The 22,215-nt window shown below is 54.2% G+C and overlaps 1 protein-coding gene across 1 annotated transcript; it reads left to right on the forward strand.

Annotated features, from left to right (window-relative positions):
* Positions 1–536: 536 nt before the first annotated feature.
* On the forward strand, positions 537–19,789 carry SF3A1 (splicing factor 3a subunit 1; the record flags this gene model as incomplete). Its single annotated transcript, XM_080717701.1, has 16 exons — positions 537–599; positions 2,960–3,081; positions 7,961–8,168; positions 9,043–9,300; positions 12,371–12,445; positions 13,195–13,345; positions 13,738–13,931; positions 14,708–14,825; positions 15,099–15,284; positions 15,879–16,000; positions 16,100–16,345; positions 17,074–17,281; positions 17,657–17,811; positions 18,897–18,998; positions 19,105–19,176; positions 19,688–19,789. 16 exons carry the CDS (start codon positions 537–539, stop codon positions 19,787–19,789), a joined length of 2,382 nt encoding a protein of 793 aa, XP_080573827.1.
* Between the last annotated feature and the right edge of the window lie 2,426 nt (positions 19,790–22,215).

Genomic DNA, 22,215 nt, shown 5'->3' on the forward strand with positions numbered 1-22,215 from the left:
CCTGAAAAGAAAGCCTAAGGGAGTCGGAAGGTGAGGCTTTGAGGCGGAGGGCACCGGGGGAGAGGGGTTCTCTCGAGAGACAGCCCTGGGAGGGAGCAGCGGCCATGGAAGGCAGGGTCGGGGGGAACACGACTGGCCAGGGGGGTAGAGCCCGGCCATGGCCGGGAGGTGAGTGCGGCGGCGTCCGGCAGGTGTCGAGGGGCGCCTCACCTGTTTGGAGGTCTCGGCCTCGGCCTCTGGCGAGTTCTTGGAACAGCGCGGGGCGAGCCAGCGGGTCAGGCGAGCCCTGAAAACCTTATCCCGGCGCCCGGCGCGTTGCCGAGGCAACAGCGTCGCGCGCGGCCGCCCCGCGGGGGCGGGGACCGGAAGCGAGGGGGCGGGACCGGAAGCGCGCCATCTCCCCTTGGCGGCTGCGACCCGCTCGGCCGCCGCCATCTTGCGAGCCCTTCTCCCGGCCCGTTCCGGAGCGGGCGGCCCGTCCGGACCAGCGCCGGTCCCCGCGCCGAGGCGGCCTGGCAGCCCTGAGCGTCGCAGTCATGCCGGCCGGACCCGTGCAGGCGGTGCCGCCGCCGCCGCCCGTGGCCACCGAGCCCAAGCAGGTACCGCGCCCCGCCGGGCCCAGGCCCCGGGACGCGGGCTCCGCACGGCCCCCGCGCTGCGATGGCGAAAGGAGCCCGCCCGGAGCTCGTCAGAAAGGCAGACTGCATCCCACACCTGCTAAGAGGGATGGTGCACTTAACGGGGTCGTTCGCTAAAGTGTGGGAGGCGCGGAACCAGCCCGGCCTTTAATCTGTAGTATTTGGGCCCACGAGCCCCCCAGCCTTTGCCCACGAATCCGTAATTTCCTGCACGGGAAGTTTTAGAAGATGTAAATTCTCAGCCTCTGTTGGGTGCTTAACCCTGGGCCAGATACTCTCCTCTCCTGGGCTCCATTCATTCCAGCAGAATGAATGAGGCACAGCTGCTTTAGAGGAGCTGCCAGACCAGTGGGAAGATACATATTATATTTATATGTATATATGCACACACCGAATGTTTCTTTGTCCTTCTTGCTAAGTGTAAATGCCTGCCAGACAGCCCTTAAAAAGCTCCCAGCTACTCGGAAGGCTGAGGCAGGAGATTTGCAAGTTGGAGGTCAGTCTAAACCCTGTCCCAAAAGAGAAAGAGCCGGGAGCCTGTAATCCCAGTACTTGGGAGGTTGAGACTGGCGGATCACAGGTTGCTGGCCAGCCTCGGTAACTTAGCAAGGCCCTCTGCAACTTAGATGCTTTTTCAAGATGAAAAGCCAGGCATGGTGGCACACGCTTGTAATCCCAACATTTGGGAGGCTGACACAGGAGGATCGCGCAGGTTCGAAGCCAGACTCAGCTACTTAGCGAGGCCCTTTGCAACTCAGTGAGACCCTGTTTCAAAATAAAGAGTAAAAAAATAGGGCTGAGGGTGGAGCTCAGAGGTAGAATGCCCCCGGGTTCCATCCCAGTACCGCCAAAACAAAGCTGGAATGTAGCGTGGAGTAGAATGCTTCTGGCTTCAATCCTGTGTGTGTGTGTAAAAGAGTATTTACCTCATGGGATTCTTAAGGTTTATACAAGTTAAAAGTAAATATAAAGTGCTTAAAAGAGTTTCTGGAACCTACTTTGTGCTCATAAGTGTTGTCACTGGGAAAGAGGCCCAGTTTCTGGTCTGCATGACTGGGAAGCCATACATGAGGTTAGAGGTGAAAGTGCCCAGGAGTGTCCGTTGCAGCTAAAGCTCTGGGCGATCTGGGAGCCGAGTGTGCTAGCACACGCCTGTGATCCCAGTGATTCAGCGAGGCCCTCAGCAACTTGGTGAGACCCTATTTCAAAAGAAAAAGAATAGGGCTGGGAGAGCCCGGTGTGGTGGTGCGTGCCTGTAATCTCAGTACTTAGGAGGCTTACTAGTTTGAGGTCAGACCCAGCAAGTAGACTGTCATCAACCTAGCAAGACCTTTTCAAAATAAATATTACAATAGGGCTCCGGGGAGCCAGGCGAGGTGGCACATGCTTGGAATCCTAGCATTCTGGAGGCTAAGGCAGAAGGAGCTCGGTTCATGGACAGCCTTAGCTACTTAGTGAAGTCCTTTGCAACCTTTGAGACCTGTTGTCAAAAATAAAGAATAGGAGCCGGGTGTGGTGGTGCATGCTTGTAATTCCCGCGCTTGGGAGGCTGAGACAGGAGGATCTTATAGGTTTGAAGCCAGCCTCAGCTACTTGGTGAGGCTCTCGGCAACTTAGTGAGACCCTGTTTCCAAATAAAATATAAAATAGGTCAGGGAGTGTAACCTGGAGGTAGAAAACCCCTGGGTTCCATCCCTAGTACCACAGAAAGAAAGAAAGAAAGAAAGAAAGAAAGAAAGAAAGAAAGAAAGAAAGAAAGAAAGATAGATAGGGCTGGGGGTGTAGCTCAGAGGTAAAATGCCCCTGTGTTCCAATTACAGTACCGCCAAAAAAAAAAAAAAAAAGAAAGAAAAAAAAGAAAAATAGGGCTGCAGAGTATAGCTTGGAGGTACAATTCCCCTGGGTTCAACCCCCTGTACCACATAAGAGAAATAGAACTGGAGGTGTAACTCAAAGGTGGAACATCCCTGGGTTCAATCCCAAGTACTGTACACACAGGAAAAAAGCAATTGACTGGTGGTGGTGGTGGAAACGGAGGGCATGGTTTTGAGTGCCCGACAGAGGATGGTGTCACTGCAGTGAAGGGAACCAAAACCAGTTTGGGGAGATGAAGCAGGAGTCAGGAAGGACACGGGTGTGATGGTGAGCAAGGAGAGAGGCGAGGGCGAGGCCTGGAAGCGGGCAGCGCCATGCAGAGGTCGTCTCCAGTGGCGCAGAGGGCCCTGACCCAAGGAAGTCAGCTTCAGAGCAGCGTTCTGGAGGCGTGTTTTGGGGGAGTTCGGCCCCAGTCCCGGATCTCAAGACTTTTCTTGTTTTTACAGCCAAATGAAGAAGAAGCATCTTCAAAGGAGGATTCCACCCCTTCCAAGCCCGTGGTGGGAATTATTTACCCTCCCCCAGAGGTCAGGAATATCGTCGACAAGACCGCCAGCTTCGTGGCCAGGTAACATGGGTGCCTCCGCACGGGTGGGCCAGTGGGGACCGCAGCTGAAGCGCTCTCAGACCCGGCCAAGGTGTTGCGGGTGTTCTTGGCTCAGGCCTGTTAGTCCATCCAGACGCACGGCGGTGGCCACCGTGCGGCTCACCCAGCCCCAAGGCCGCCAGCAGCCTCTGTCGAGAGCAGGCCTGAATGGATGCCTAGAAGTTCCCCGTCACAGTGTCTGCGCCTGAGCAGCGAGCCTGAGGAAGACGAAAGGGGAGGACGCGCACAAGAGCCTCCGCGGCCCGTCCACAGCTGAGTCCAGCGCCGCCTTGGCCTTGCGTGAGGTTGTCACGAGGCGTGGTGGGCTGATGGACTGAGGGCCGCAGTTACGCTGCCTAGCTGCCTTCCCAGGTGGGGGAAGTGGTCACGTCCCTCCCGACACTCCCTGTTGTGCGCGCGCGCGCACATCCTTGAGGGCCATCCTCGAGGGCCGCTTGACTCCAGAGGTCAGCACGTCCCCTGGTGTAGGGCACGTAGAGTACTCTTGGCAGCCAGCAGCTTGTGTCCGGCCTACAGATGTTTTATCTGTCTGCATAGCTTTCTTTTAAAACCCAGATAAGTTGTCAATGTTTTTAAATGTGATTTGATCTTGCCTTCTTAACTCTGCATTACTGTTTTACTGATGTAAGGTTGTTTTGTTTTGGTGCTAGCTGTTGAACTTAGGGGCGTTCTACCTCCTAGCTACACCCCCCACCAGCCCTTTTCATTTTTAATTTTGAAACAGGGTCTTGCTAAATTGCTGAGGCTAGGCTTGAACCCGTCTTTCTGTCTCAGCCTCCCTAGTACTGGATTGCAAATTGAGTATGGTGGTGTACACCTGTAAATCTCAGTCCTTGGGAGGCTGAGATGGGAGGATTGCAGGTTTGAGACCAGCCTCACCAAAGATTTCTAAGGGGTATAGATGTAGCCCAGTGCTGGTAGAGCACTTCTCTAGTGTGTGCAAAGCCCTTGTCTTGATTCCCAGCACCTCAAAAAGAATAAGAGAGGGAGGAAAAGAAACACAGGTGTGGTGTGTAAATCCCAGCAGCTCAGGAGGCTAAAGCAGGAGGATTGCAAGGTTGAGGTCAGCTTGGGCAACTTAGTGAGACCCTGTCTCAAAGTAAGTCTAGGGCTGAAATCAGTGTTAGAGCACCCAGAGGTTCGATTCCCAGTACAACCAAAAAAAAAGGTTTTGAGTAATATTCTTTGTTTCATCCCCTTCTGCCATAGACACAAGAGTTTGCCAGTCCTTGTTCCCTTAAAAATATTAAAGCTGGGCATGGTGGCATACGTGTAATCCTAGTACTTAGATCCTGTTTCAAAATGAAAAATCGGGTGGGGGTATAGCTCAGAGGTAGAATGCCCCTGGGTTCAGTCCCCATTTACCACACACAAAAAATAAATATATCTGCAAGGATTTTTAGCCATTGTGATTATGTAGCTTGTTTGTTTGTTTATTTATTTTGGTGGTACTGGGGGTGGAACCCAGGGCCTTTCCACCTCTGGGCTATACTCCCAGAGCTATTTTTTATATTTTTATTTGGAAACAGGGTCTTACTAAGTAGCTGAGGCTGGCTTTGAACCTGTGTGATCCTCCTGTCTCAGCCTCCCAAGCGCGGGGGTTACAAGCGTGCACCGCCATGCCTGGCTTTAGGCTTGTTTAAAAACCTTGACCTTGAGCCGGGTGTCCTAGCATTTGGGAGGCTTAGACAGGAGGATTGCCGTTCACAGACAGCAACAGCTACTTAGTGAGGCCCTTTGCAACTCAGACCCTGTTTCAAAATAAAGAATAAAAAAAAAAATAGTGCTGGGGGGTATAGCTCGGAGGTAGAATGCCCCTGGGTTCCATCCCCAGTACTGAACCCCCCCCCCAAAAAAAAAATCTATGGCCTTAGCTAGGCGTGGTAGCACACGCTTATAATCCCAGCATTCGGGAGGCCGAGATAGCAGGATCGTGGTTCTTAGAGAGCCTCAGCTCCTTAGCGAGGCCTCTGCGACTCAGTGAGACCCTGTTTCAAAATAAAGAATAAAAAGTAGGGCTGGGGGTGTCACTTGGAGGTGGAATGCCCCTGGGTTCCATCCCCCCCCCCAACGATTAAAAAAAAATGATGGCCTTGCAGCCAGAGGCGTAGCTCAGTGGTAGAGCACTGGCTAGCAAGGGCTAGCCTCGGGTTTAATCCCCAGCACTGCAGAAATAAACAGGTAAAATCCGTGTCCTTGCTTTTGTAGCAGTGAGGGGCAGGCCAGCGCCCCGCCGCCTTCTGCAGCAGGCAGTAGGATCTGCAGCTGGATGTGATCTTCCAAAAGGGGCTCTTCAGGTTGGGCCTGGCCTTCCCTGGACTTCCCTGGCCTTCCCTGGCCTTCCCTGGCCTTCCTTGCACTCTACTGTCAGGAAGCTGGAGTGGAAATTACCCTTGAAGAGTCCCAGCAGCTGGGCTGAATCAGAATCCTGTCTTTTGCTAAAAATCTTTTCCTTGTGTTAGAGATGTAATTCTAAAATTAACCCTCAGCCACCTTCAAGCAACAGAGCAGCTTGGGCTGACGTGCCTGCCTTCTCGCTGTTGTATCTGATCTGTCCAGCTGTTTCCAGATGTGAGGGTACGGCCTAGAAGGCAGCAGTGCAGGAGAACCACAGCCCCGTGTCCTTGGGGGGTGCGGGCGCGGTGACCTACTTTAGCAGGATTTAAGTGCGCATTCGCCCTTCTCCTCCAGTGTGGTTTGCATTGTGTAAGAGGTGAAAAGTGCCTTTTCCCAGTGCATGAGGTTCCGGTTGGATCGACATATCAAAGTGAGACTCATGGTGTCGCCGAGGGTCTCGTCTGGGTGTTGATGGCCACCAGCATGGTGCAGATTGTTGTGGTGGCCAGTCTGGGGCGCAGAGTTGCCCGTCCCCTGTCTCCTGTTCTCTCTGACGAGGCCAGGGGTGCAGACGTTGCGAGTAGGGGGATCTGGCTGGCGCCGCCCCAGAGCCATGCCTTGGCGTGCTCGCCTCCGCGTGCAGGGCTCTGGCTAGAGGGAGGTGGGAGCCCCACGGGCCCTCCTCTCCTCGGTGTCTGCGGAATAACGGCCCAGGCGCTCGCAGACCGCCGTGAGATCCAGAGGACGCCGGCATTTCTTGACATGTTCTAGTTTTAATACTTCAAGGTTTGATGACTGTTCCTCCTACTGTCTTCAGATATGGCTCTAGGATTTTAAGTCATCAGAAATTAAAATGTGATTTTTTTCGCTCAGAGAATATTATGGTAGTGGAATTATCTGTGTATTCTCTGAAGTTTGCGGAATCAAACAATTTCTTTTCAACAAAGGTAACATTACCATTATTTCTGATTTTATTTTTATTATATTATTGTTGTGGTATTGGGATTGAACCCAGGGGCATTCATTCTACCTCCAAGCTGCACCCCTAGCCCTGTTTTATTTTTATTTTGAAACAAAATCTCGCTAGATTGATGAGAGTCTCACTATTGGCTGAGACTGTCCTTGAACCTGCAATCCTGTCTCAACCTCCCAACTACTGGGATTAGGGGTTTTGGCTCAGCTTGGTGCTGTCTGTCTTTTAACACCTCTCTAGCAGTGACTGAGCTAAGGATGTGTGGATGTGTCTCAGCAAACTTTCAGCTAAACCTTCACAGCATTACCTTATTGTCTTCACTTTTTTTTTTTTTTTTTTTTTTTTTTTTGCGGTACTGGGGATGGAACCCAGGGACATTCTACCTTTAAGTTATACCCCCAGCCCTATTTTTATTCTTTATTTTGAAACAAGTTCTCATTGAGTTGCAAAGGGCCTCACTAAGTAGCTGAGGCTGGCTGCGAACTGCGATCCTCCAGTCTCAGCCTCCTAAATTCTGGAATTACAGGCCTACGCCACCATGCCCAGCTTGTCTTCACTTTTGACTATTGTTTTTAATAAAGGCATACTGGTTTTTATTTGAAGTAGTAGTAGTAGTAGTATGTGCCTTTTCCTTTAAATACGGTTTTTTTTTTTTTAAGTTTTAGTTTTTTTTTTTTTTTTTTTTTTTTGCGGGTCTGGGGATGGAACCCAGGGGCATTTGACCTCCGGGCTACACCCCCTGCCCTATTTTTTATTCTTTATTTTGAATCCGGGTCTCACTGAGTTGCAGAGGGCCTCACTAAGTAGCTGAGGCTGTCCGCGAACCGCGATCCTCCAGGTCTCAGCCTCCTGAATGCTGGGATTACAAGCGTGCGCCACCACGCCCGGCTAGTTTTTTGTTTTTCCTTTTTTTTTTCTGGTCTGGAGATGGAACCCAGGGGCATTCAACCTCCAAGCTACACCCCCTGCCCTCTTTTTTATTTTTATTTTGAAACAGGGTCTCACTAAATTGCAGAGGGCCTCAGTAGCTGAGGCTGGCTGCGAACCACGATCTCCTGTCTCAGCCTCCCAAATGCAGGGATTACAAGCGTGCGCCACCACGCCTGGCTAAGTTTTAGTTATTAAAAGGAAAAAGCAGTTGGACATGGTAGAGTTGCTTGTAATCCCAGTACTTGGGAGGTTGAGACAGGAGGGTCACATATTCAGGCCTGACATCAGCAACTTAGACTCTGTTTCAAAATAAAGAGAATAAAATAGGGCTGGGCTATAGCTTAGATGTAGAATGCCTCTGGGTTTAATCTCCAGTACCAAAAGAGTGAGGAGGAACAATAGCCTAGCTGGCTGTCAAGACAAGGAGTGACGACAGCCTGGAGGAGAGGTGGCCGGACCAGGCCTGCGCCATTGGTGCTCCTGGTGCCTGGGGGTGTTGGATTGGGCATGGTGGTGGCAAGAGGCGGCTGGAATGGGTGGAGTTCTGGATCTAAGCAGTCACAGGTGTGGTGGTGCTCATTCTTTTTCTGCTTTCTTCAGAAACGGGCCTGAATTTGAAGCGAGGATACGACAGAACGAGATCAATAACCCCAAGTTCAACTTCTTGAACCCAAACGACCCTTACCATGCCTACTACCGCCACAAGGTCAGCGAGTTTAAGGAGGGCAAGGCCCAGGAGCCCTCGGCAGCCATCCCCAAGGTCATGCAGCAGCAGCAGCAAGCCGCCCAGCAGCAGCTGCCTCAGAAGGTTTGGAGCCTGTCCACGCCCTGGGCCCAGAGGGAGGCAAGGTCGGGGACGGGTGTGTGGTTAACTCTGCCTCACGACCACGCGGCGAGGAGAGAGGCTGGCAGGTGCCATCTCCTGAGCACTGCTTGTCCAGCCCTGCTCAGCGTCTGCATGGGAAGGCCAGCAGAGTGACTCTCGGCTGAGCTTGTACAGGTGGCTTGAGCAAGGCCATGGCATAGCATGGGGAGGTGTGTGTGGAGGCCCCCGCCTGGGTGAGCCCAAGGCTGGCCTGGCCTCCCCGTGCCATCCCTCCCTTCTGTGGGGCTGCCCTGATACCACCCTCCCTGCCCTGGGCTGGGCCGCATCGAGTCCGCACTAGGCGCTGCGGTCCTGAGTGAAGACAGGAAGTTCCCGCATGTTTGCCTCCTGTGTAGACCTGGCTGGTCTCCATTTGTTCATCCCCAGCTGTGGTGGAAATGGTGACCACTGTCTTGCTGCGGGAAGTAAAGGGCTGACTTGCGTTGCCATTTACTACCCCTAGGGCCTCGGTCTGCCTCAGTTTCCTCACCTGTCAAAAGGATTCATATGCTTTGCAGGGAGGGCCTAGACGCTCTTTGTTCAGTGGATTCTTGGTGCAGAGGTAGGACTTAATGAGCGGGGTCCTGCCAGATCTGCCCTGTGTCAGGGCAGGGGCAGAGATGCGGATGGGCACAGCCCTTCAAAGCCATTCAGGGAGTTGAGACCACAAAAATTGATTCTCTCGTGAGTTAAAATTCACACCCAGTGCCACTGGTGTGTCCACAGTCAGAACACAGCCCCGTGCCCATCCTGGGGGTCGTTGCTGCCCCGTCTGGAGCTGTCCCACCCACGCCTCTCCTGCTCTCCTGCATGGCAGGTCCAAGCCCAGGTCATCCAGGAGACCATCGTGCCCAAAGAGCCCCCACCAGAGTTTGAGTTCATCGCCGATCCCCCCTCCATCTCCGCCTTCGACCTCGACGTGGTGAAGCTGACGGCGCAGTTTGTGGCCAGGAACGGGCGCCAGTTTCTGACCCAGCTCATGCAAAAAGAACAGCGCAACTACCAGTTCGACTTTCTCCGCCCGCAGCACAGCCTTTTCAGCTACTTCACGAAGCTGGTGGAGCAGTACACCAAGGTGCGTGCGCCCGGGAGGGCCGGGTCGCCACTGGAGGCACTGCGCTCGCTCGCGTCCGCCGGACACGGCTTCCCTGACCCTCTGGGCAAATGTTACAAATCCTACTCTGATGTAAAAGTCTTGATTTCTGTTCAATTAGATATTGCTGTATGCAACACCAATCTCTTATTCCTAGAGAAACGAAACATATGCTTGCCAAGTGCCTGTAGGAGCCTGCCTGCTTTGTGACAAGCCAGGCGGTGCTAGCTGCTCTGGGTACGTGCACATTGCAGGTGTCTAGTACAGGGCCTAGAAGAAGCAAGCCCTCGCTGGCTGTGGTGGTGCACGACTAATCCCACCCACTTGGGAGGTGAGTCAGGAGTAGAGCAAGGTCACGATTAGGCTGTCTTGGCAACAATGAGATCTTAAAATGTAAAAAACAGGCTGGAGATATAGCTCGGTGATAGAGTGCTTGCCTGGCTTGTATGAAGCCCTGGGTTCTGTTCCTGGTGACACCACACACACACCCCTTACCAGTTGCCTTCCATTACCTGACTGAATCATTGCAGGAACCATTGACATTATTGGTTGTTTTCCCTACCTAAACCTCCCCCTTTTTCAGAAGCAAAAGAATGGGGAAAAAACAGGCTTAAAAAGGTAAAAGTTACGTGCTGGGGACATAGCTCAGTGGTAGAGCACTTGTCGCCTACGTCTCTTCTCATGAGAAGTGCGTGCGTGCTTATTGTGGTGTTGGGTGTGGAATCCAGGGCCTCACATGCCAGGTAAGTGTTCTGCTTGGGTTACATTCCCAGCCACTTGACAGAAGAGGAAACTGAGGCACAGAGATGTTAGCCTGGTCAGGGTCACACAGCTTTGAGGTTTCAGACAGACTTTATTTAGACTCTAAGATCTTAACTACCAGGCTGCACTGCTGCAGTCAAAATCTGGGCAGGTCAGTATAATCCCGTGCTTGGGAGGCTGAGACAAGAGGATCACAGTTTTAAAGCCAGCCTTAGCAACTTAGTGAGACCCTATTTCCAAATAAGATATAGAATAGGGGTGGGAGTGTGGCTTGGAAGTAGAACGCTTCTGGGTTTAATCATTAGTGCCAAAAAAAACATGAGTTTGTTAATTTCTTGTTTGGACACTGGTACAGATTGGCCTGGTGCTGTTTTCTTGGCTGCACATAGGGCACGGTTTTCCTTTCCAGTGAGACGGTCTTGGTCATCTGCAAACAACACGTTAGAGCTAAGTTGAAAGGAATCGGGTTTCTTTTGATTTTTAAGTATATGATTACAAAACATTGTAAAAGTATACATTTAGCTGGGAGTGGTAGCATGTGCTTGTGATTTCAGTACTTGGGAGGCTGAGATAGTAAGATCACAAGCCAGCCTCAGCTACTTAGGCCCTCCACCACTGTTTCCAAATAAGGAATAAAAAATAGGGCAGGGGGTGTAGCTTGGAGGTTGAATGTTCCCAGGTTCCATCCCCAGACCCACAAAAAATAAATAAGTAAGTAAAGACAACAAGTAGGCCTGGGGTTGTAGCTTGGAAGTGGAAAGCCCCTGGATTCAGTCCCCAGTACTAGGGGGAAATGTACATATTTAGAAAACAAATCCAGACGCTAGTGGAGCAGATAGAATAACAGTCACTGGAGGTTCGAGGCCAGGGGGTCACTGTGAGCACGCAGGAGCAGTTGCAGGGCTGCCGGGCTAACCTCCCTCAGTGGACTGCCTCCATGGTCAAGGTCCTGGGTCTCCCTGTATCTGAGGGCTGAGCAGACAGATTCCAGGGATAGAGCAGGAGGGGTGGGGCTGGGCAGCCTCTGCAGGGGCAGTAAGCACTGCTGGGACACGTGGAGTGCGGCTGGCTGTTCAGTTCAAAGGCAGCATGCCTCAGGAAGTGCACGTCGTCTGAGCACTGTTCAGGGTGCTGGGTAGTGAACAAAAGACAGAGATCCCCGTCTTTGTTGGCGTTCGTAGTCTTGACAGTGCACCGTCAGCGTATATCCCACAGTGGTACCAGAGGAGCGGGTGGGAAAGGCAGGCTGTGCTCCTCTAGGACATGGGGAGGCCAGGCCTAGATAGTACCTTTTTCATTTTAAGGTACTTAGGATGGAACCCAGGGGCATCCTATTTCTGAACTACATTCATTCCCTGGTCTTTTTGTATTTTTATTTTTATTAATTTTTTATTTTTTGCAGTACTGGGGGTGGAACCCAGGGGCATTCTACCTCTGAGCTACACTTCCAGCCATACTTTTTTATTCTTTACTTTGAAACGGTCTCACTGAGTTACAAAGGGCCTCATTAAGTAGCTGGGGCTGGCTTCGAACAACGATCCTCCTGTCTCAGCCTCCAAATGCTGGGATTACAAGCGTGTGCCGCTACGCCCGGCTTGTATTTATAATTTTGAAGCAAGGTCTTGCTAAGTTGCTAAGGGTATTGATAAATTGCCAGGGCTGGCCTCAAACCTCCAATCCTCCTGTCTCAGCCTCCCAAGCATTGGAATCATAGCTGCACGCCATTGTGCCTGGCCTGAGTTCACTTTCCAAAGGATAGGAGCAGGGCCAGCCGTCACATGCTAACCGTGTTCTAGGTAACTTGGCAGTGCTTTGCATACTTTTCTGCTGATCCATGAAGCGGCCTTTTCAGGTTGATGGTGCCAACTTTTTTTTTTTTTTTTGGTGGTGGTGGTACAGGGGTTCCTGGAAACCCTTCTACCTCTGGGTTACACTCCAGACCTATTTTTATACTTTTTTTTATTTGGAAACAGGGTCTCTAAAGCCAGCTCAGCTGGCTTCGAACCTGCGCTATCTCCTGTCTCCGCCTCCCAAGCATGGGGATTACAAGTGTGCGCCACCACCCCCGGCAGTGGTGCCAACTTTTTAAGTGGTGGTGTCGCCATTTTGCAGAAGGAAACCAGGTTGCATTTGTTAGGTAGCCTGCCCATAGTCCCACAGCCAGTAGAGCTGGGATCGGGGCCCCAAATCCCATACTTTCCCATGCCCTATGTCCCGAGCAGAGCCAGCCGTGTTGCCTCTCATCTCGTGCCGCGATACGCTGACATTTGTTCTGACTCTTACATTTCAGATCTTGATTCCACCCAAAGGCCTATTTGCAAAGCTCAAAAAAGAGGCTGAAAACCCCCGAGAAGTTTTGGATCAGGTAAACTGAACAGGATTTCTTGGCAGCCTGTTAGTGATGGTACAGGTTCTACTGTTTGAATTGTGTGTGTGGACGCAGTCTCTGAGGTGGTATAGATTGAGTCTCCCTAATCTAAAGTGCTCTGAAGTCTGGACATTTTTGCACACCGACAGGATTTTATACCTGTGTGGGTCACAGTCATGATGCGGGCACACTAAAACTTGCATAAAATTACTTGTAGGTGATGTATGTTTGTGGATAGACTTTGTATTTGGACATAGGCCCCATCCCCAAGGTATTTCATCATATATATATACGAAATGTGCATATTTTGAAATTTGATCGCTTCTGGCTCCAAGCATTTCAGATAAGGGATACTCAACCTGTTGTAGTTACAGGATGAGCAGAAAACCCAAAGAAACCGGCTTCCAGAACGCCACCCCTCCCAGGCTGGCCCTCTGGTGGTAGATGCCTTTTGAAGCCCCAGGGTGTCAGAATTCAGAAGGCCTGTGGGTGCTGGCTACTTTGGCTGGCTGGCTGAGGCCCTTGCTTCTCGGGCGGTCCGACTGACTGACGTTGCTCTTGAGAGCTCTGGGTTGTCCTGCCATCTTCTAAGAAGGGTTTGCGATCCAACACAGCCCCTGGCCTGCTGCGGTAGACAGGGGGCCCCCGGGCAGAGCGGCATCCCGGTGTGAGGAGTATGCTGCTTTGAGGACGGCATCGTTGGGAGCAGGCCCAGCACCTCAGCACGTCACGTCCTACCCCTGTAGGTGTGTTACCGAGTAGAGTGGGCCAAGTTCCAGGAGCGTGAGAGGAAGAAGGAAGAGGAGGAGAAGGAGAAGGAGCGGGTGGCCTACGCTCAGATAGACTGGCATGATTTCGTGGTGGTGGAAACAGTGGACTTCCAACCCAATGAACAAGGTAGGTCTCTGACGAGAGTACCCCCAGGTGTCCCAGAGGCTGTTCCTCTGCTCTCAGACTTTAGTTCTGTTGTTTTAGCCAAATTACTGTTATTATTTTGGGCACTAAAGATTGAGCTTAAGGGCATTTTGCTTGTGAGCCCTTTTTAATTTTTATTTTGAAATGATCTTGTTAAGTTGCTGAAACTGGCAAGTACTAGGATTACCGGCATTCTCCACCACACTCAAATTAAGTACAATTCAGCAACTATTTACCGAGCCAGATTCCCAGGGGCCTCTGGGGATAGAGAGAGGAATCAGAGCCCCAGCCCTTGGAGAAGAGCTTGACAGACCGGACAAATAGATGGGACCCTGAAAAAGGAATCCCTCTGAGTGTGGTTCACCCCCCGCCAGGGAACTTCCCCCCACCCACCACTCCGGAGGAGCTGGGGGCCCGCATCCTCATTCAGGAGCGCTACGAGAAGTTTGGGGAGAGCGAAGAGGTGGAGATGGAGGTTGAGTCTGACGAGGAGGATGAGAAGCAGGAGAAGGCGGAGGAGCCTTCTTCCCAGCTGGACCAGGACACCCAAGTGCAGGACATGGATGAGGTGAGCTCCTGGGTGCCCTCCGCAGAGTTCCCTACTCCCTTGTGAGCCTCAAAAGGAGGCGTGGGCCCTGAGGAAGGCCCAAGCCAGGTGGCACAGAGCCTCTTTGCAGCTCCAGTAACAAAGATTCATTCACAGGCAAGGGTCTAAGATGTTCTGCCCTTCCCTTTGCCACAGAGGCCTGCCCACTGCCCTCTGCCAGCCCTCGGTTAGGGAACTTGCATCACCATGCACCTTTCGAGCTGTTGGGCCCCAAGGATCAGCAGTTCTCCGGGCTTTTCTCACCGCAGCCCGCGCTCCCTTCAGACATCCCTCCCCCTTGCAGCCTGACCCTCCACCTAGGCACAGAGTCTCTAGGGCCAAGCCGCTCTCCCCCCTCGGAAAGAATTTGTGTGCGGCCTGAGAAGAAAGGGCCCCTGTGTCTGTGGGAATTGAGTTTTCCTCTCCCTCCCAGCATTGCTCCGTGTGCGGCTGCCGTTGAGTGCTGGCTCGCCCTCCACACCCCTCCTCTGCATATTAAGTGCCCTTGGCCTCTTGGGACTGCCTGGTGCCAGCTGCTGGAAATGCCTGGGAAGAGTGTTAGCACCACGGCCATTCATGCTGCGAGGAAGCAGCTTGGCTTGCTGCCGGCCGGCTGGCCCCGGCTGCCCTGAAGGCTTAGCACATGGACGCTGGCTGATGGAGGCCAGGACTCCGCTGCCTGAGAGCTGCCAGGGCTCAGTTGCAGGCAGGCAGCCTCTGGTCCCCTTTCTGAGTCCTTCCACTGCTTTGCTTTTCAGGGTTCGGATGATGAAGAAGAAGGGCAGAAAGTGCCCCCGCCTCCAGAGACGCCCATGCCTCCGCCTCTGCCTCCGACTCCAGACCAAGTCATCGTCCGCAAGGACTATGATCCCAAAGGTGGGACCTGCTTCCCCGCCTTGGGCTACCCTGGAAGGCCCCCTGTGTCCTTGTTTCCTCCTCAGACCAGGCTGTTTCTAGGAGGGGTTGAGAAGCTTTAGTTGTAAGAACACTGCCAGGCTCCGCTGTTACAGGCCTCATGGCAGGGAATAGGGCTGTCGTCTCCGGTGTCCTGGTGCCAGGTGCACGGGTGGCACCGGGTGGCTGAAGCACCATCCTCTTAACCTTAGCTGCCACCCGTGTTCTCACTCTGGCACCTCTGTTTCCTTTCAGCTTCTAAGCCGCTGCCTCCAGCTCCTGCTCCAGATGAGTATCTTGTGTCCCCCATCACGGGGGAGAAGATTCCTGCCAGCAAAATGCAGGAACACATGCGCATTGGACTTCTGGACCCCCGCTGGCTGGAGCAGCGAGACCGCTCCATCCGTGAGAAACAGAGCGACGATGAGGTCTACGCGCCAGGTGAGCGGGCATTCCTGGAGGCCCGTGGCTGTGTGCAGGGTGCAGCCGGCTTGCTTCCCAGACACAGCAGCCAGTGAGGTGGACAGAGCTTTTGAGGACAGAGGCAGGCCGTGCTATCGCCTCAGGGCTCCCCAGAGAAACCCTCCGAAGGTGCGCCCTGAGGTGCATGGCTTGTGTCGCTCGACATCCCAGAGCCACGTCAGGCGGTAGCTGGGGCCACATTTCCACACTTTGTGACTTATGACTGTGGTAGCCTCGCTCCTTGAATGAGACCTGCCACTCCTTACTGCATGTGAGAAGCAGCAGGATGGGGGAGAGTACCAGGGCTTTTAGTTCTCAGTGCTGCTTACTGCTCAGTGTCCATCACAGCTGCCTTCGCTGGCCCCTGCCCTTTGCAATCAGGGGTTAGACGAGTGTCAGGCCTGCAGTCTTAGTGCCAGTGGGGCAGCCTTCTGCAGGCTGGGAGGATGGGAGTGCGGTGTTGGGCACAGGTCAGCCTCGTGCTGCGGGCACTGCCCTCCTGGAAAGCTGCTTTCCGTCACGGGCACTGGACTTAGCTGGCCTTTCTTGTCTCCCACCTGTGGCTGCACACAGGTCTGGATATTGAAAGCAGCTTGAAGCAGTTGGCTGAGCGCCGTACTGACATCTTCGGTGTAGAAGAAACAGCCATTGGTAAAAAAATTGGCGAGGAGGAGATCCAGAAGCCAGAGGAAAAGGTGCGCTCAAGGGGATCCTGGCGCCTTCCCTGCCCTCTCTCCACACCCGGGCTCAGTTCCATGGGTCCTGACAGGCTGTGGCTTTGCTTTCCTTTGCAGGTGACCTGGGATGGCCACTCGGGCAGCATGGCCCGGACCCAGCAGGCTGCCCAGGCCAATATCACTCTCCAGGAGCAGATTGAGGCCATCCACAAGGCCAAGGGCCTGGTGCCAGAAGATGACACCAAGGAGAAGATTGGCCCCAGCAAGCCCAATGAAATCCCCCAGCAGCCCCCACCTCCGTCCTCAGCCACCAACATCCCCAGCTCGGCCCCGCCCATCACCTCGGTGCCCCGGCCACCTGCGGTGAGCTGGCTGCCGCTCTGTGGCCTGCTGTTTCTTGAGCTTGGTTCAAGCTTGGTTCCTAGGGTTGGACATTATTGTATGAGAGGGACAACTGCCTTACATGGGCCTGAATGCTGAGTCATGTTGAAAGAGAAGGGCCCTTTAAGCCGGGCAGGTGGTGCACACTTGTAATCCCGACATTCGGGAGGCTGAGACTGGAGGATCAGTCTGTGGGCAGCCTCAGCTACTTAGGGAGGCCCTTTGCAACTCAGTGAGACCCTGTTTCAAAATAAATAAAAAGACTAAAAAGGGTTGGGGGTGTCGCTCGGAGGTACAGTGTACCTGGATCCATCCCCAGTACTACACACAATAAGAGAAAGGCTATTTAAGCAGAAGTGGGAATCTTTCGCTGGAAATTCATTTAGAGATGAGGTTTGGAACCGGATGGGAGGCAAATGGCGAATGTGAAAAGCAGCTTTGAGGACCGTGGGGCTCACTGGGTCTTACGGGCAGTGCCCATCACCAGGGCCAAGTCAGGGTTGGCCCCTCGAGTGTGTCTCTCTGCCAGGAGCGGGTCGGGCCCGACCCACCGGATGCCAAGTGGTGAGAGTCACAGGGCCGAGCAGCGTCCATGGCGAGGCTGCGTTGGCGCAGGCAGCTTCATCCTCAGCTGCAGGGGGCTGCTCGCGGCTGCGCTGCCCTTGGAGCTGGCGCTGGCGTCCTGTGACCTGTGGCTCTTTCCTCCACAGATGCCGCCTCCCGTCCGTACGACTGTTGTGTCCGCGGTACCTGTCATGCCCCGGCCGCCGATGGCATCTGTGGTCCGGCTGCCCCCAGGCTCAGTAATCGCCCCCATGCCGCCCATCATCCACGCCCCCAGGATCAACGTGGTGCCCATGCCTCCCTCGGCACCACCTATCATGGCCCCCCGCCCGCCCCCCATGATAGTGCCCACAGGTCAGTGTCTCGCCTCGCTTTCCAGGCCCTTGGGTCAGAGCACGGGCCAGAGCTTTGTCCTCAGATCGGCTAATGTTAGTAGCTGCTCTGGGCCTCCCCACGTTAGCGACCCCTGAGCCAGAAGCTACTACTTACAGCTCCTGAAAGAGACTGGAGTCTGAAATGGCCAGCTGGTGTTTGTACCCAGGGGTCAGGCCTGCCCCCCAGCCCTCTGCTCCCCGCCGTGGGTGTGGGCGGCCTCCCTGGGCACCCTGCTGGGAACCTGTGGGCTGCCAGATTGCTAGGGAGCAGGGATGCTTCGCACCGTTGGGCTCAGCTCGGACCCTGTGCGGTCTCCCTCCTCACCCCACGGGGCTGCTGCTGCTTCCCTTTCAGCCTTTGTGCCTGCCCCACCTGTGGCTCCTGTCCCGGCTCCAGCCCCCATGCCCCCTGTCCACCCCCCACCTCCCATGGAGGATGAGCCTGCCTCCAAGAAACTGAAGACAGAGGACAGTCTCATGCCTGAGGAGGAGTTCCTGCGCAGGAACAAGGTATGGTCAGGTGCTCCCTGCAGCCTGGAGCACCCAGGCCCTGCCACACACTTCCCAGGTCCCTGCCCACTCCCACAGGTTTCGCTTCCGGGGCTTAGGGCAGCTTTCGGAGGCTTCTGTGTGCATGTTGTTTTTGTTTTGTTTTGTTTTGCATGTCTGGGGTTGGAACCCAGGGAAATTTGACCTCCGAGCTATACTCTCTGACCTATTTTTTATTCTTTATTATGAAACTGGGTCTCACTGAGTTGCAGAGGGCCTCAGTAGCTGAGGCTGTTCACAAACCACGATCCTCTGGTCTCAGCCTCCCGAGTGCGGGGATTACAAGTGTGCACCACCACACCCGGTTTGTGTGCATGTTAAATGCGGGTCAGCAGCTTGGGGAGCAGATCGCAGCGGTGGTGGTGGTTCCACTATGGATTCTTGTAGAGGCCAACAGCGAGACCCTGCTGCATAGGCAGCGTGATCCAGGTGTGACATGGAGCCCCAGGCACCTGGAGGGAATCCTGGGTGCTGGCTTAGCTCAGGTTTCCCTGCAGCTCCACCCCACAACTGAATCGACCCAGACTCTTGTTTGAGCGTGTGTTGGGCCTGTCTCCCTCCAGTGCTTCCCGCAGCTCTGTGGGCTGTGGTGCTGAAGCCCGAGGCCCCGTCAGCTGGGAGCTGATGGGAGAACAGGTCTTCTGCCCTCACTGGTCACCCGCCCTTTCCCTCTTGTGCTGCTTGAGGTGGCAGGACGTTTTTAGCTGACTGCCTCCCTCTAGCTCCAGATCACTGGGATGCAAGGGAGGGGTCCACTTAAAGAAGAGAAGAGGGAGAGCTGGTGTGGAGGCACACACCTGTCACTTCAGTACTCGGGGCTGGGACAGGATTGCAGGTTCAAAGACAGCCTCAGTGAGACCCTGTTAGGGCTGGGGTGTGGGTCTGAGATGTCCTGCAAGGGGGGGGCGACCTGTGCACTGTCTTGAGTAACATCGAGGCGGGGCCTCGGAGCCCAGGTGGACAGATCACGCTGGCTGCACCCTAGGGTACAGAGCAGTGCTCGTGCGGCGGGGTCCCCGGTGTAATAACCAGCTCGTGTTCTGCAGGGTCCAGTGTCCATCAAAGTCCAGGTGCCCAACATGCAGGATAAGACGGAATGGAAGCTGAACGGGCAGGTGCTGGTCTTCACCCTTCCGCTCACAGACCAGGTATGGCATTGCCCAAGTGGTTCCTGGGGCACAGGAGCCAAGGGGTCAGGACGGTCTCCTCCGGCCGGCCTTAGCAAGGGCTGAACGGCCTCCCCTGGTCCCACAGGTTTCTGTCATCAAGGTGAAGATCCACGAGGCCACAGGCATGCCTGCGGGGAAGCAGAAGCTGCAGTACGAGGTGAGTCCGTGTCCCGCACCCTGCACCACAGACGCTCGATCCCTCAGAACACACAGGAGGGGTAGAGACCGGGGAGGTCAGCCGGCCGGTGGAGGCAGGCTCCCACTGTACGGTCTCGTGTGGGGCCACCAGACCCCCGCCTCAACTGGCAGTAGAGCATCGGGGACCCACTCCAAGACTCAGGAACGCTCTGCTGTGTTTCTGACCCCGGGGTGATCTAGGCAGCCTGGCTCTGTGGACATGGGATGCCCGCCCGGCCAGGTGGCACAGGGCGCCGCGTTCCCTGCGCTCCTGGCCTCATTCCCTTGGTAAAGGGAGGCTGTTGGAGCAGGTGGTCTCTAAAGGCCCTGGTGGAGAAGGCATTCTGAGAGGAACCTGAGCCCTCCACCCCACTCCCACCCCACTCCTCGCCTTTGCGCCAGCTGCCCAGTTGGCCCAGTCCACGGTGAAGAAGCCGAGTTAGGGCTCAAGGCCAGGGGCCACGTTCTCAGGCTTGCCTTCTGTTTTCTAGGGCATCTTCATCAAGGACTCTAACTCGCTGGCTTACTACAACATGGCCAGCGGCGCTGTCATCCACCTGGCCCTGAAGGAGAGAGGTGGCAGGAAGAAGTAGGGGCCTGAGTCACGTGCCTGCGGCCTGGCCCCCGTGGGTCACCAGGTGCTGCGCACGTTGGTCTCCCTCTTACTCACCTGGCTGTCCGAGTTCCTGCAGAGGTCTGCCCTCCCTGTCCCCCGCGCAGTGTGGTAGGGTCTGCCCTCCCTGTTCCCCGCGCAGTGTGGTAGGGTCTGCCCTCCCTGTCCCCTGTGCAGTGTAGGGCTTCTAAGCCACGCTCTGGAATCCCTTTGAGTTGGGTCTTAACTTAGGTCCTTCCCTCCCCCTGGCAGCGTTAGTCATGGAGAGCCAGGGATGCCCTGTGGTGCTTTAGTCGTGCAGATGGCACTTGGTTCATGGAATTTGGTTGTCACTCTCATTCACCGTTTTGTACCCTGCGATGGTCTAATAAACCTCTGGAACCCTTGTTATGACGTGTCGCTTGGCCACCTGTGTCGAAGCAGTGGGGACTGCGTGGCGCTGTGTAGCTGCTCTAAGGGACCCTGGGCGGGTATCCAGATTCTTACCGCCATCATCCGTCTTATGTAGGAGTCGTCTTGACTTGTAAAAAGCATTGTATTGTCCTTTTGAAACATAGGGCTCCTCTGGAATCTCAGCTCCTCTGTAACAGACCAGTGCAGGGCAGCTTCGGCTTGGCACGTACTGCAGACAGCCAGGGCCACGCTTCACTTCCAGCCAGTGGGCAGCACATGGGACTCGGCAGCAGCTTCCTGCTGGTCTGGAATCATCCATCCTGATCGGCTCAGTGGCCAGTGTAAGCACAGAGATGAGAGGGCTCCTTAAAATGTATTTACTTAAACTGGGCATGGTGGCGTGTTTGTAATCCCAGCATTTGGGAGAGAGGCTAAGACAGGAGGATCAGGATTCACGGACAGCCTCAGCTATTTAGTAGGGCCCTTAGCAACTCAGTGAGACCCTGTTTCAAAATATAGAATAAAAAATAGGGCTGGGGCCGGGCATGGTGGCGCACGCTTGTAATCCCCACGCTTGGGAGGCTGAGACAGGAGGATCCCACGGGTTCGAAGCCAGCCTCAGCTACTTAGTGAGGCTCTTGGCAACTTAGTGAGACCCTGTTTCCAAATAAAATGTAAAAAAGGTCTGGGAGTATAGCCCGGAGGTAGAAAGCCTCTGGGTTCCACCCCAGTAGCACCAAAAAAAAAAAAAAAAAAATAGGGCTGGGGGTGTAGTTTGGAGGTAGAATGCCACTGGGCTCCATCCCCAGTACTGCCAAAAAAAAAACCCAAAAACGTGTTAACTTGAGCTGGATGTGGTGGCTTCAAGTTGTAATCCCAGTACTTGGGAGGCGAGGCAGGAAGATCTCAGATTTAAAGCTAGCTTCAGCAACCTAGTGAGACCCTGTTTCCAAATAAATAAGACTGGGCTGGGGATGTAGCTTAAAATGTATTTACTTAATAAGTGTGCAAATTCTAAGGACTTACAATCCCAGCATTTGGGAGGCCGAGACAGGAGGATCGCAGTTTGCAGACAGCCTCAGCTACTTAGTGAGGCCCTCTGCAACTCTGTGAAACCTGGATTCAAAATAAAGAATAAAAAGCCAGGATTATAAGCATGTGCCACCACGCCCGGCCCTTATTCTTTATTTTGAAACGGGGTTCACTAAGTTGTGGAGGGCCTCACTAAGTAGCCAAGGATGGAAGTGAACCTGTGATCCTCCTGTGTCAGCCTTCCAAGTACTGAGGCTCTATACTTATGCCGCCATGCCCGGCTGGATCCTTGCATTCTAAACTTGATGTGATGTCATTTCCTTAACCTCTCTACATCTTTGACCCACTTGCTGAAAGTTTGCCTGAGGGACCAATGCCATAATTTGCTCTCCTGAAGTGAGCCTGCTGCCCGCTGCTTCTCCATGACAACACCACAGCCCCTCGAGCGTGGCCTGGGGAGCCCCACACCCCAAGCTTTCCTTTCTGGCAGTCAGGGGCCTCGCCTCCGCAGACCCTTCAGCTCCTGGCTGAGGCTGTAAGGAGGCCAGGAATGCTGTGGGGGGTGTGTGAATGGGCCCTTTGAGCCACCCTGCAGGGAGCCAGCCGTTTCCCGGAGCTCTTGAATGAACATCTGCTGGGCTGCTCAGTCGCAGGAGGCCCCCTTGACCAGCAGGCCTTGTGACCATCAGTGGCACAGGCCCCGCCTGCAGCCTGGCACTGTTGAGGCCTGTACCCTGGAGGCAGGGCCTGCATCATCGCAGAGCTGCTTGTGAGCTTTTCTGAGTCCCTGCACTGTCTTGAAGATCACCCATCTTTTTTTCTTTTTGCAGTAGGAACCCAGGGACATTCTACCTTTGAGCTACATCCCCAGCCCTATTTTTTATTTTGAAATAGGGTCTTACTGAGTTGCAAAGGGCCTCCCTAAGTAGCTGAGGCTGGCTTTGAACCTGCGCGATCCTCCTGTCTCAGCCTCCCAAATGC

This window comes from Muscardinus avellanarius (assembly GCF_963383645.1).
Source record: "Muscardinus avellanarius genome assembly, chromosome: 21".
Classification (NCBI taxonomy): Eukaryota; Metazoa; Chordata; class Mammalia; order Rodentia; family Gliridae; genus Muscardinus; species Muscardinus avellanarius.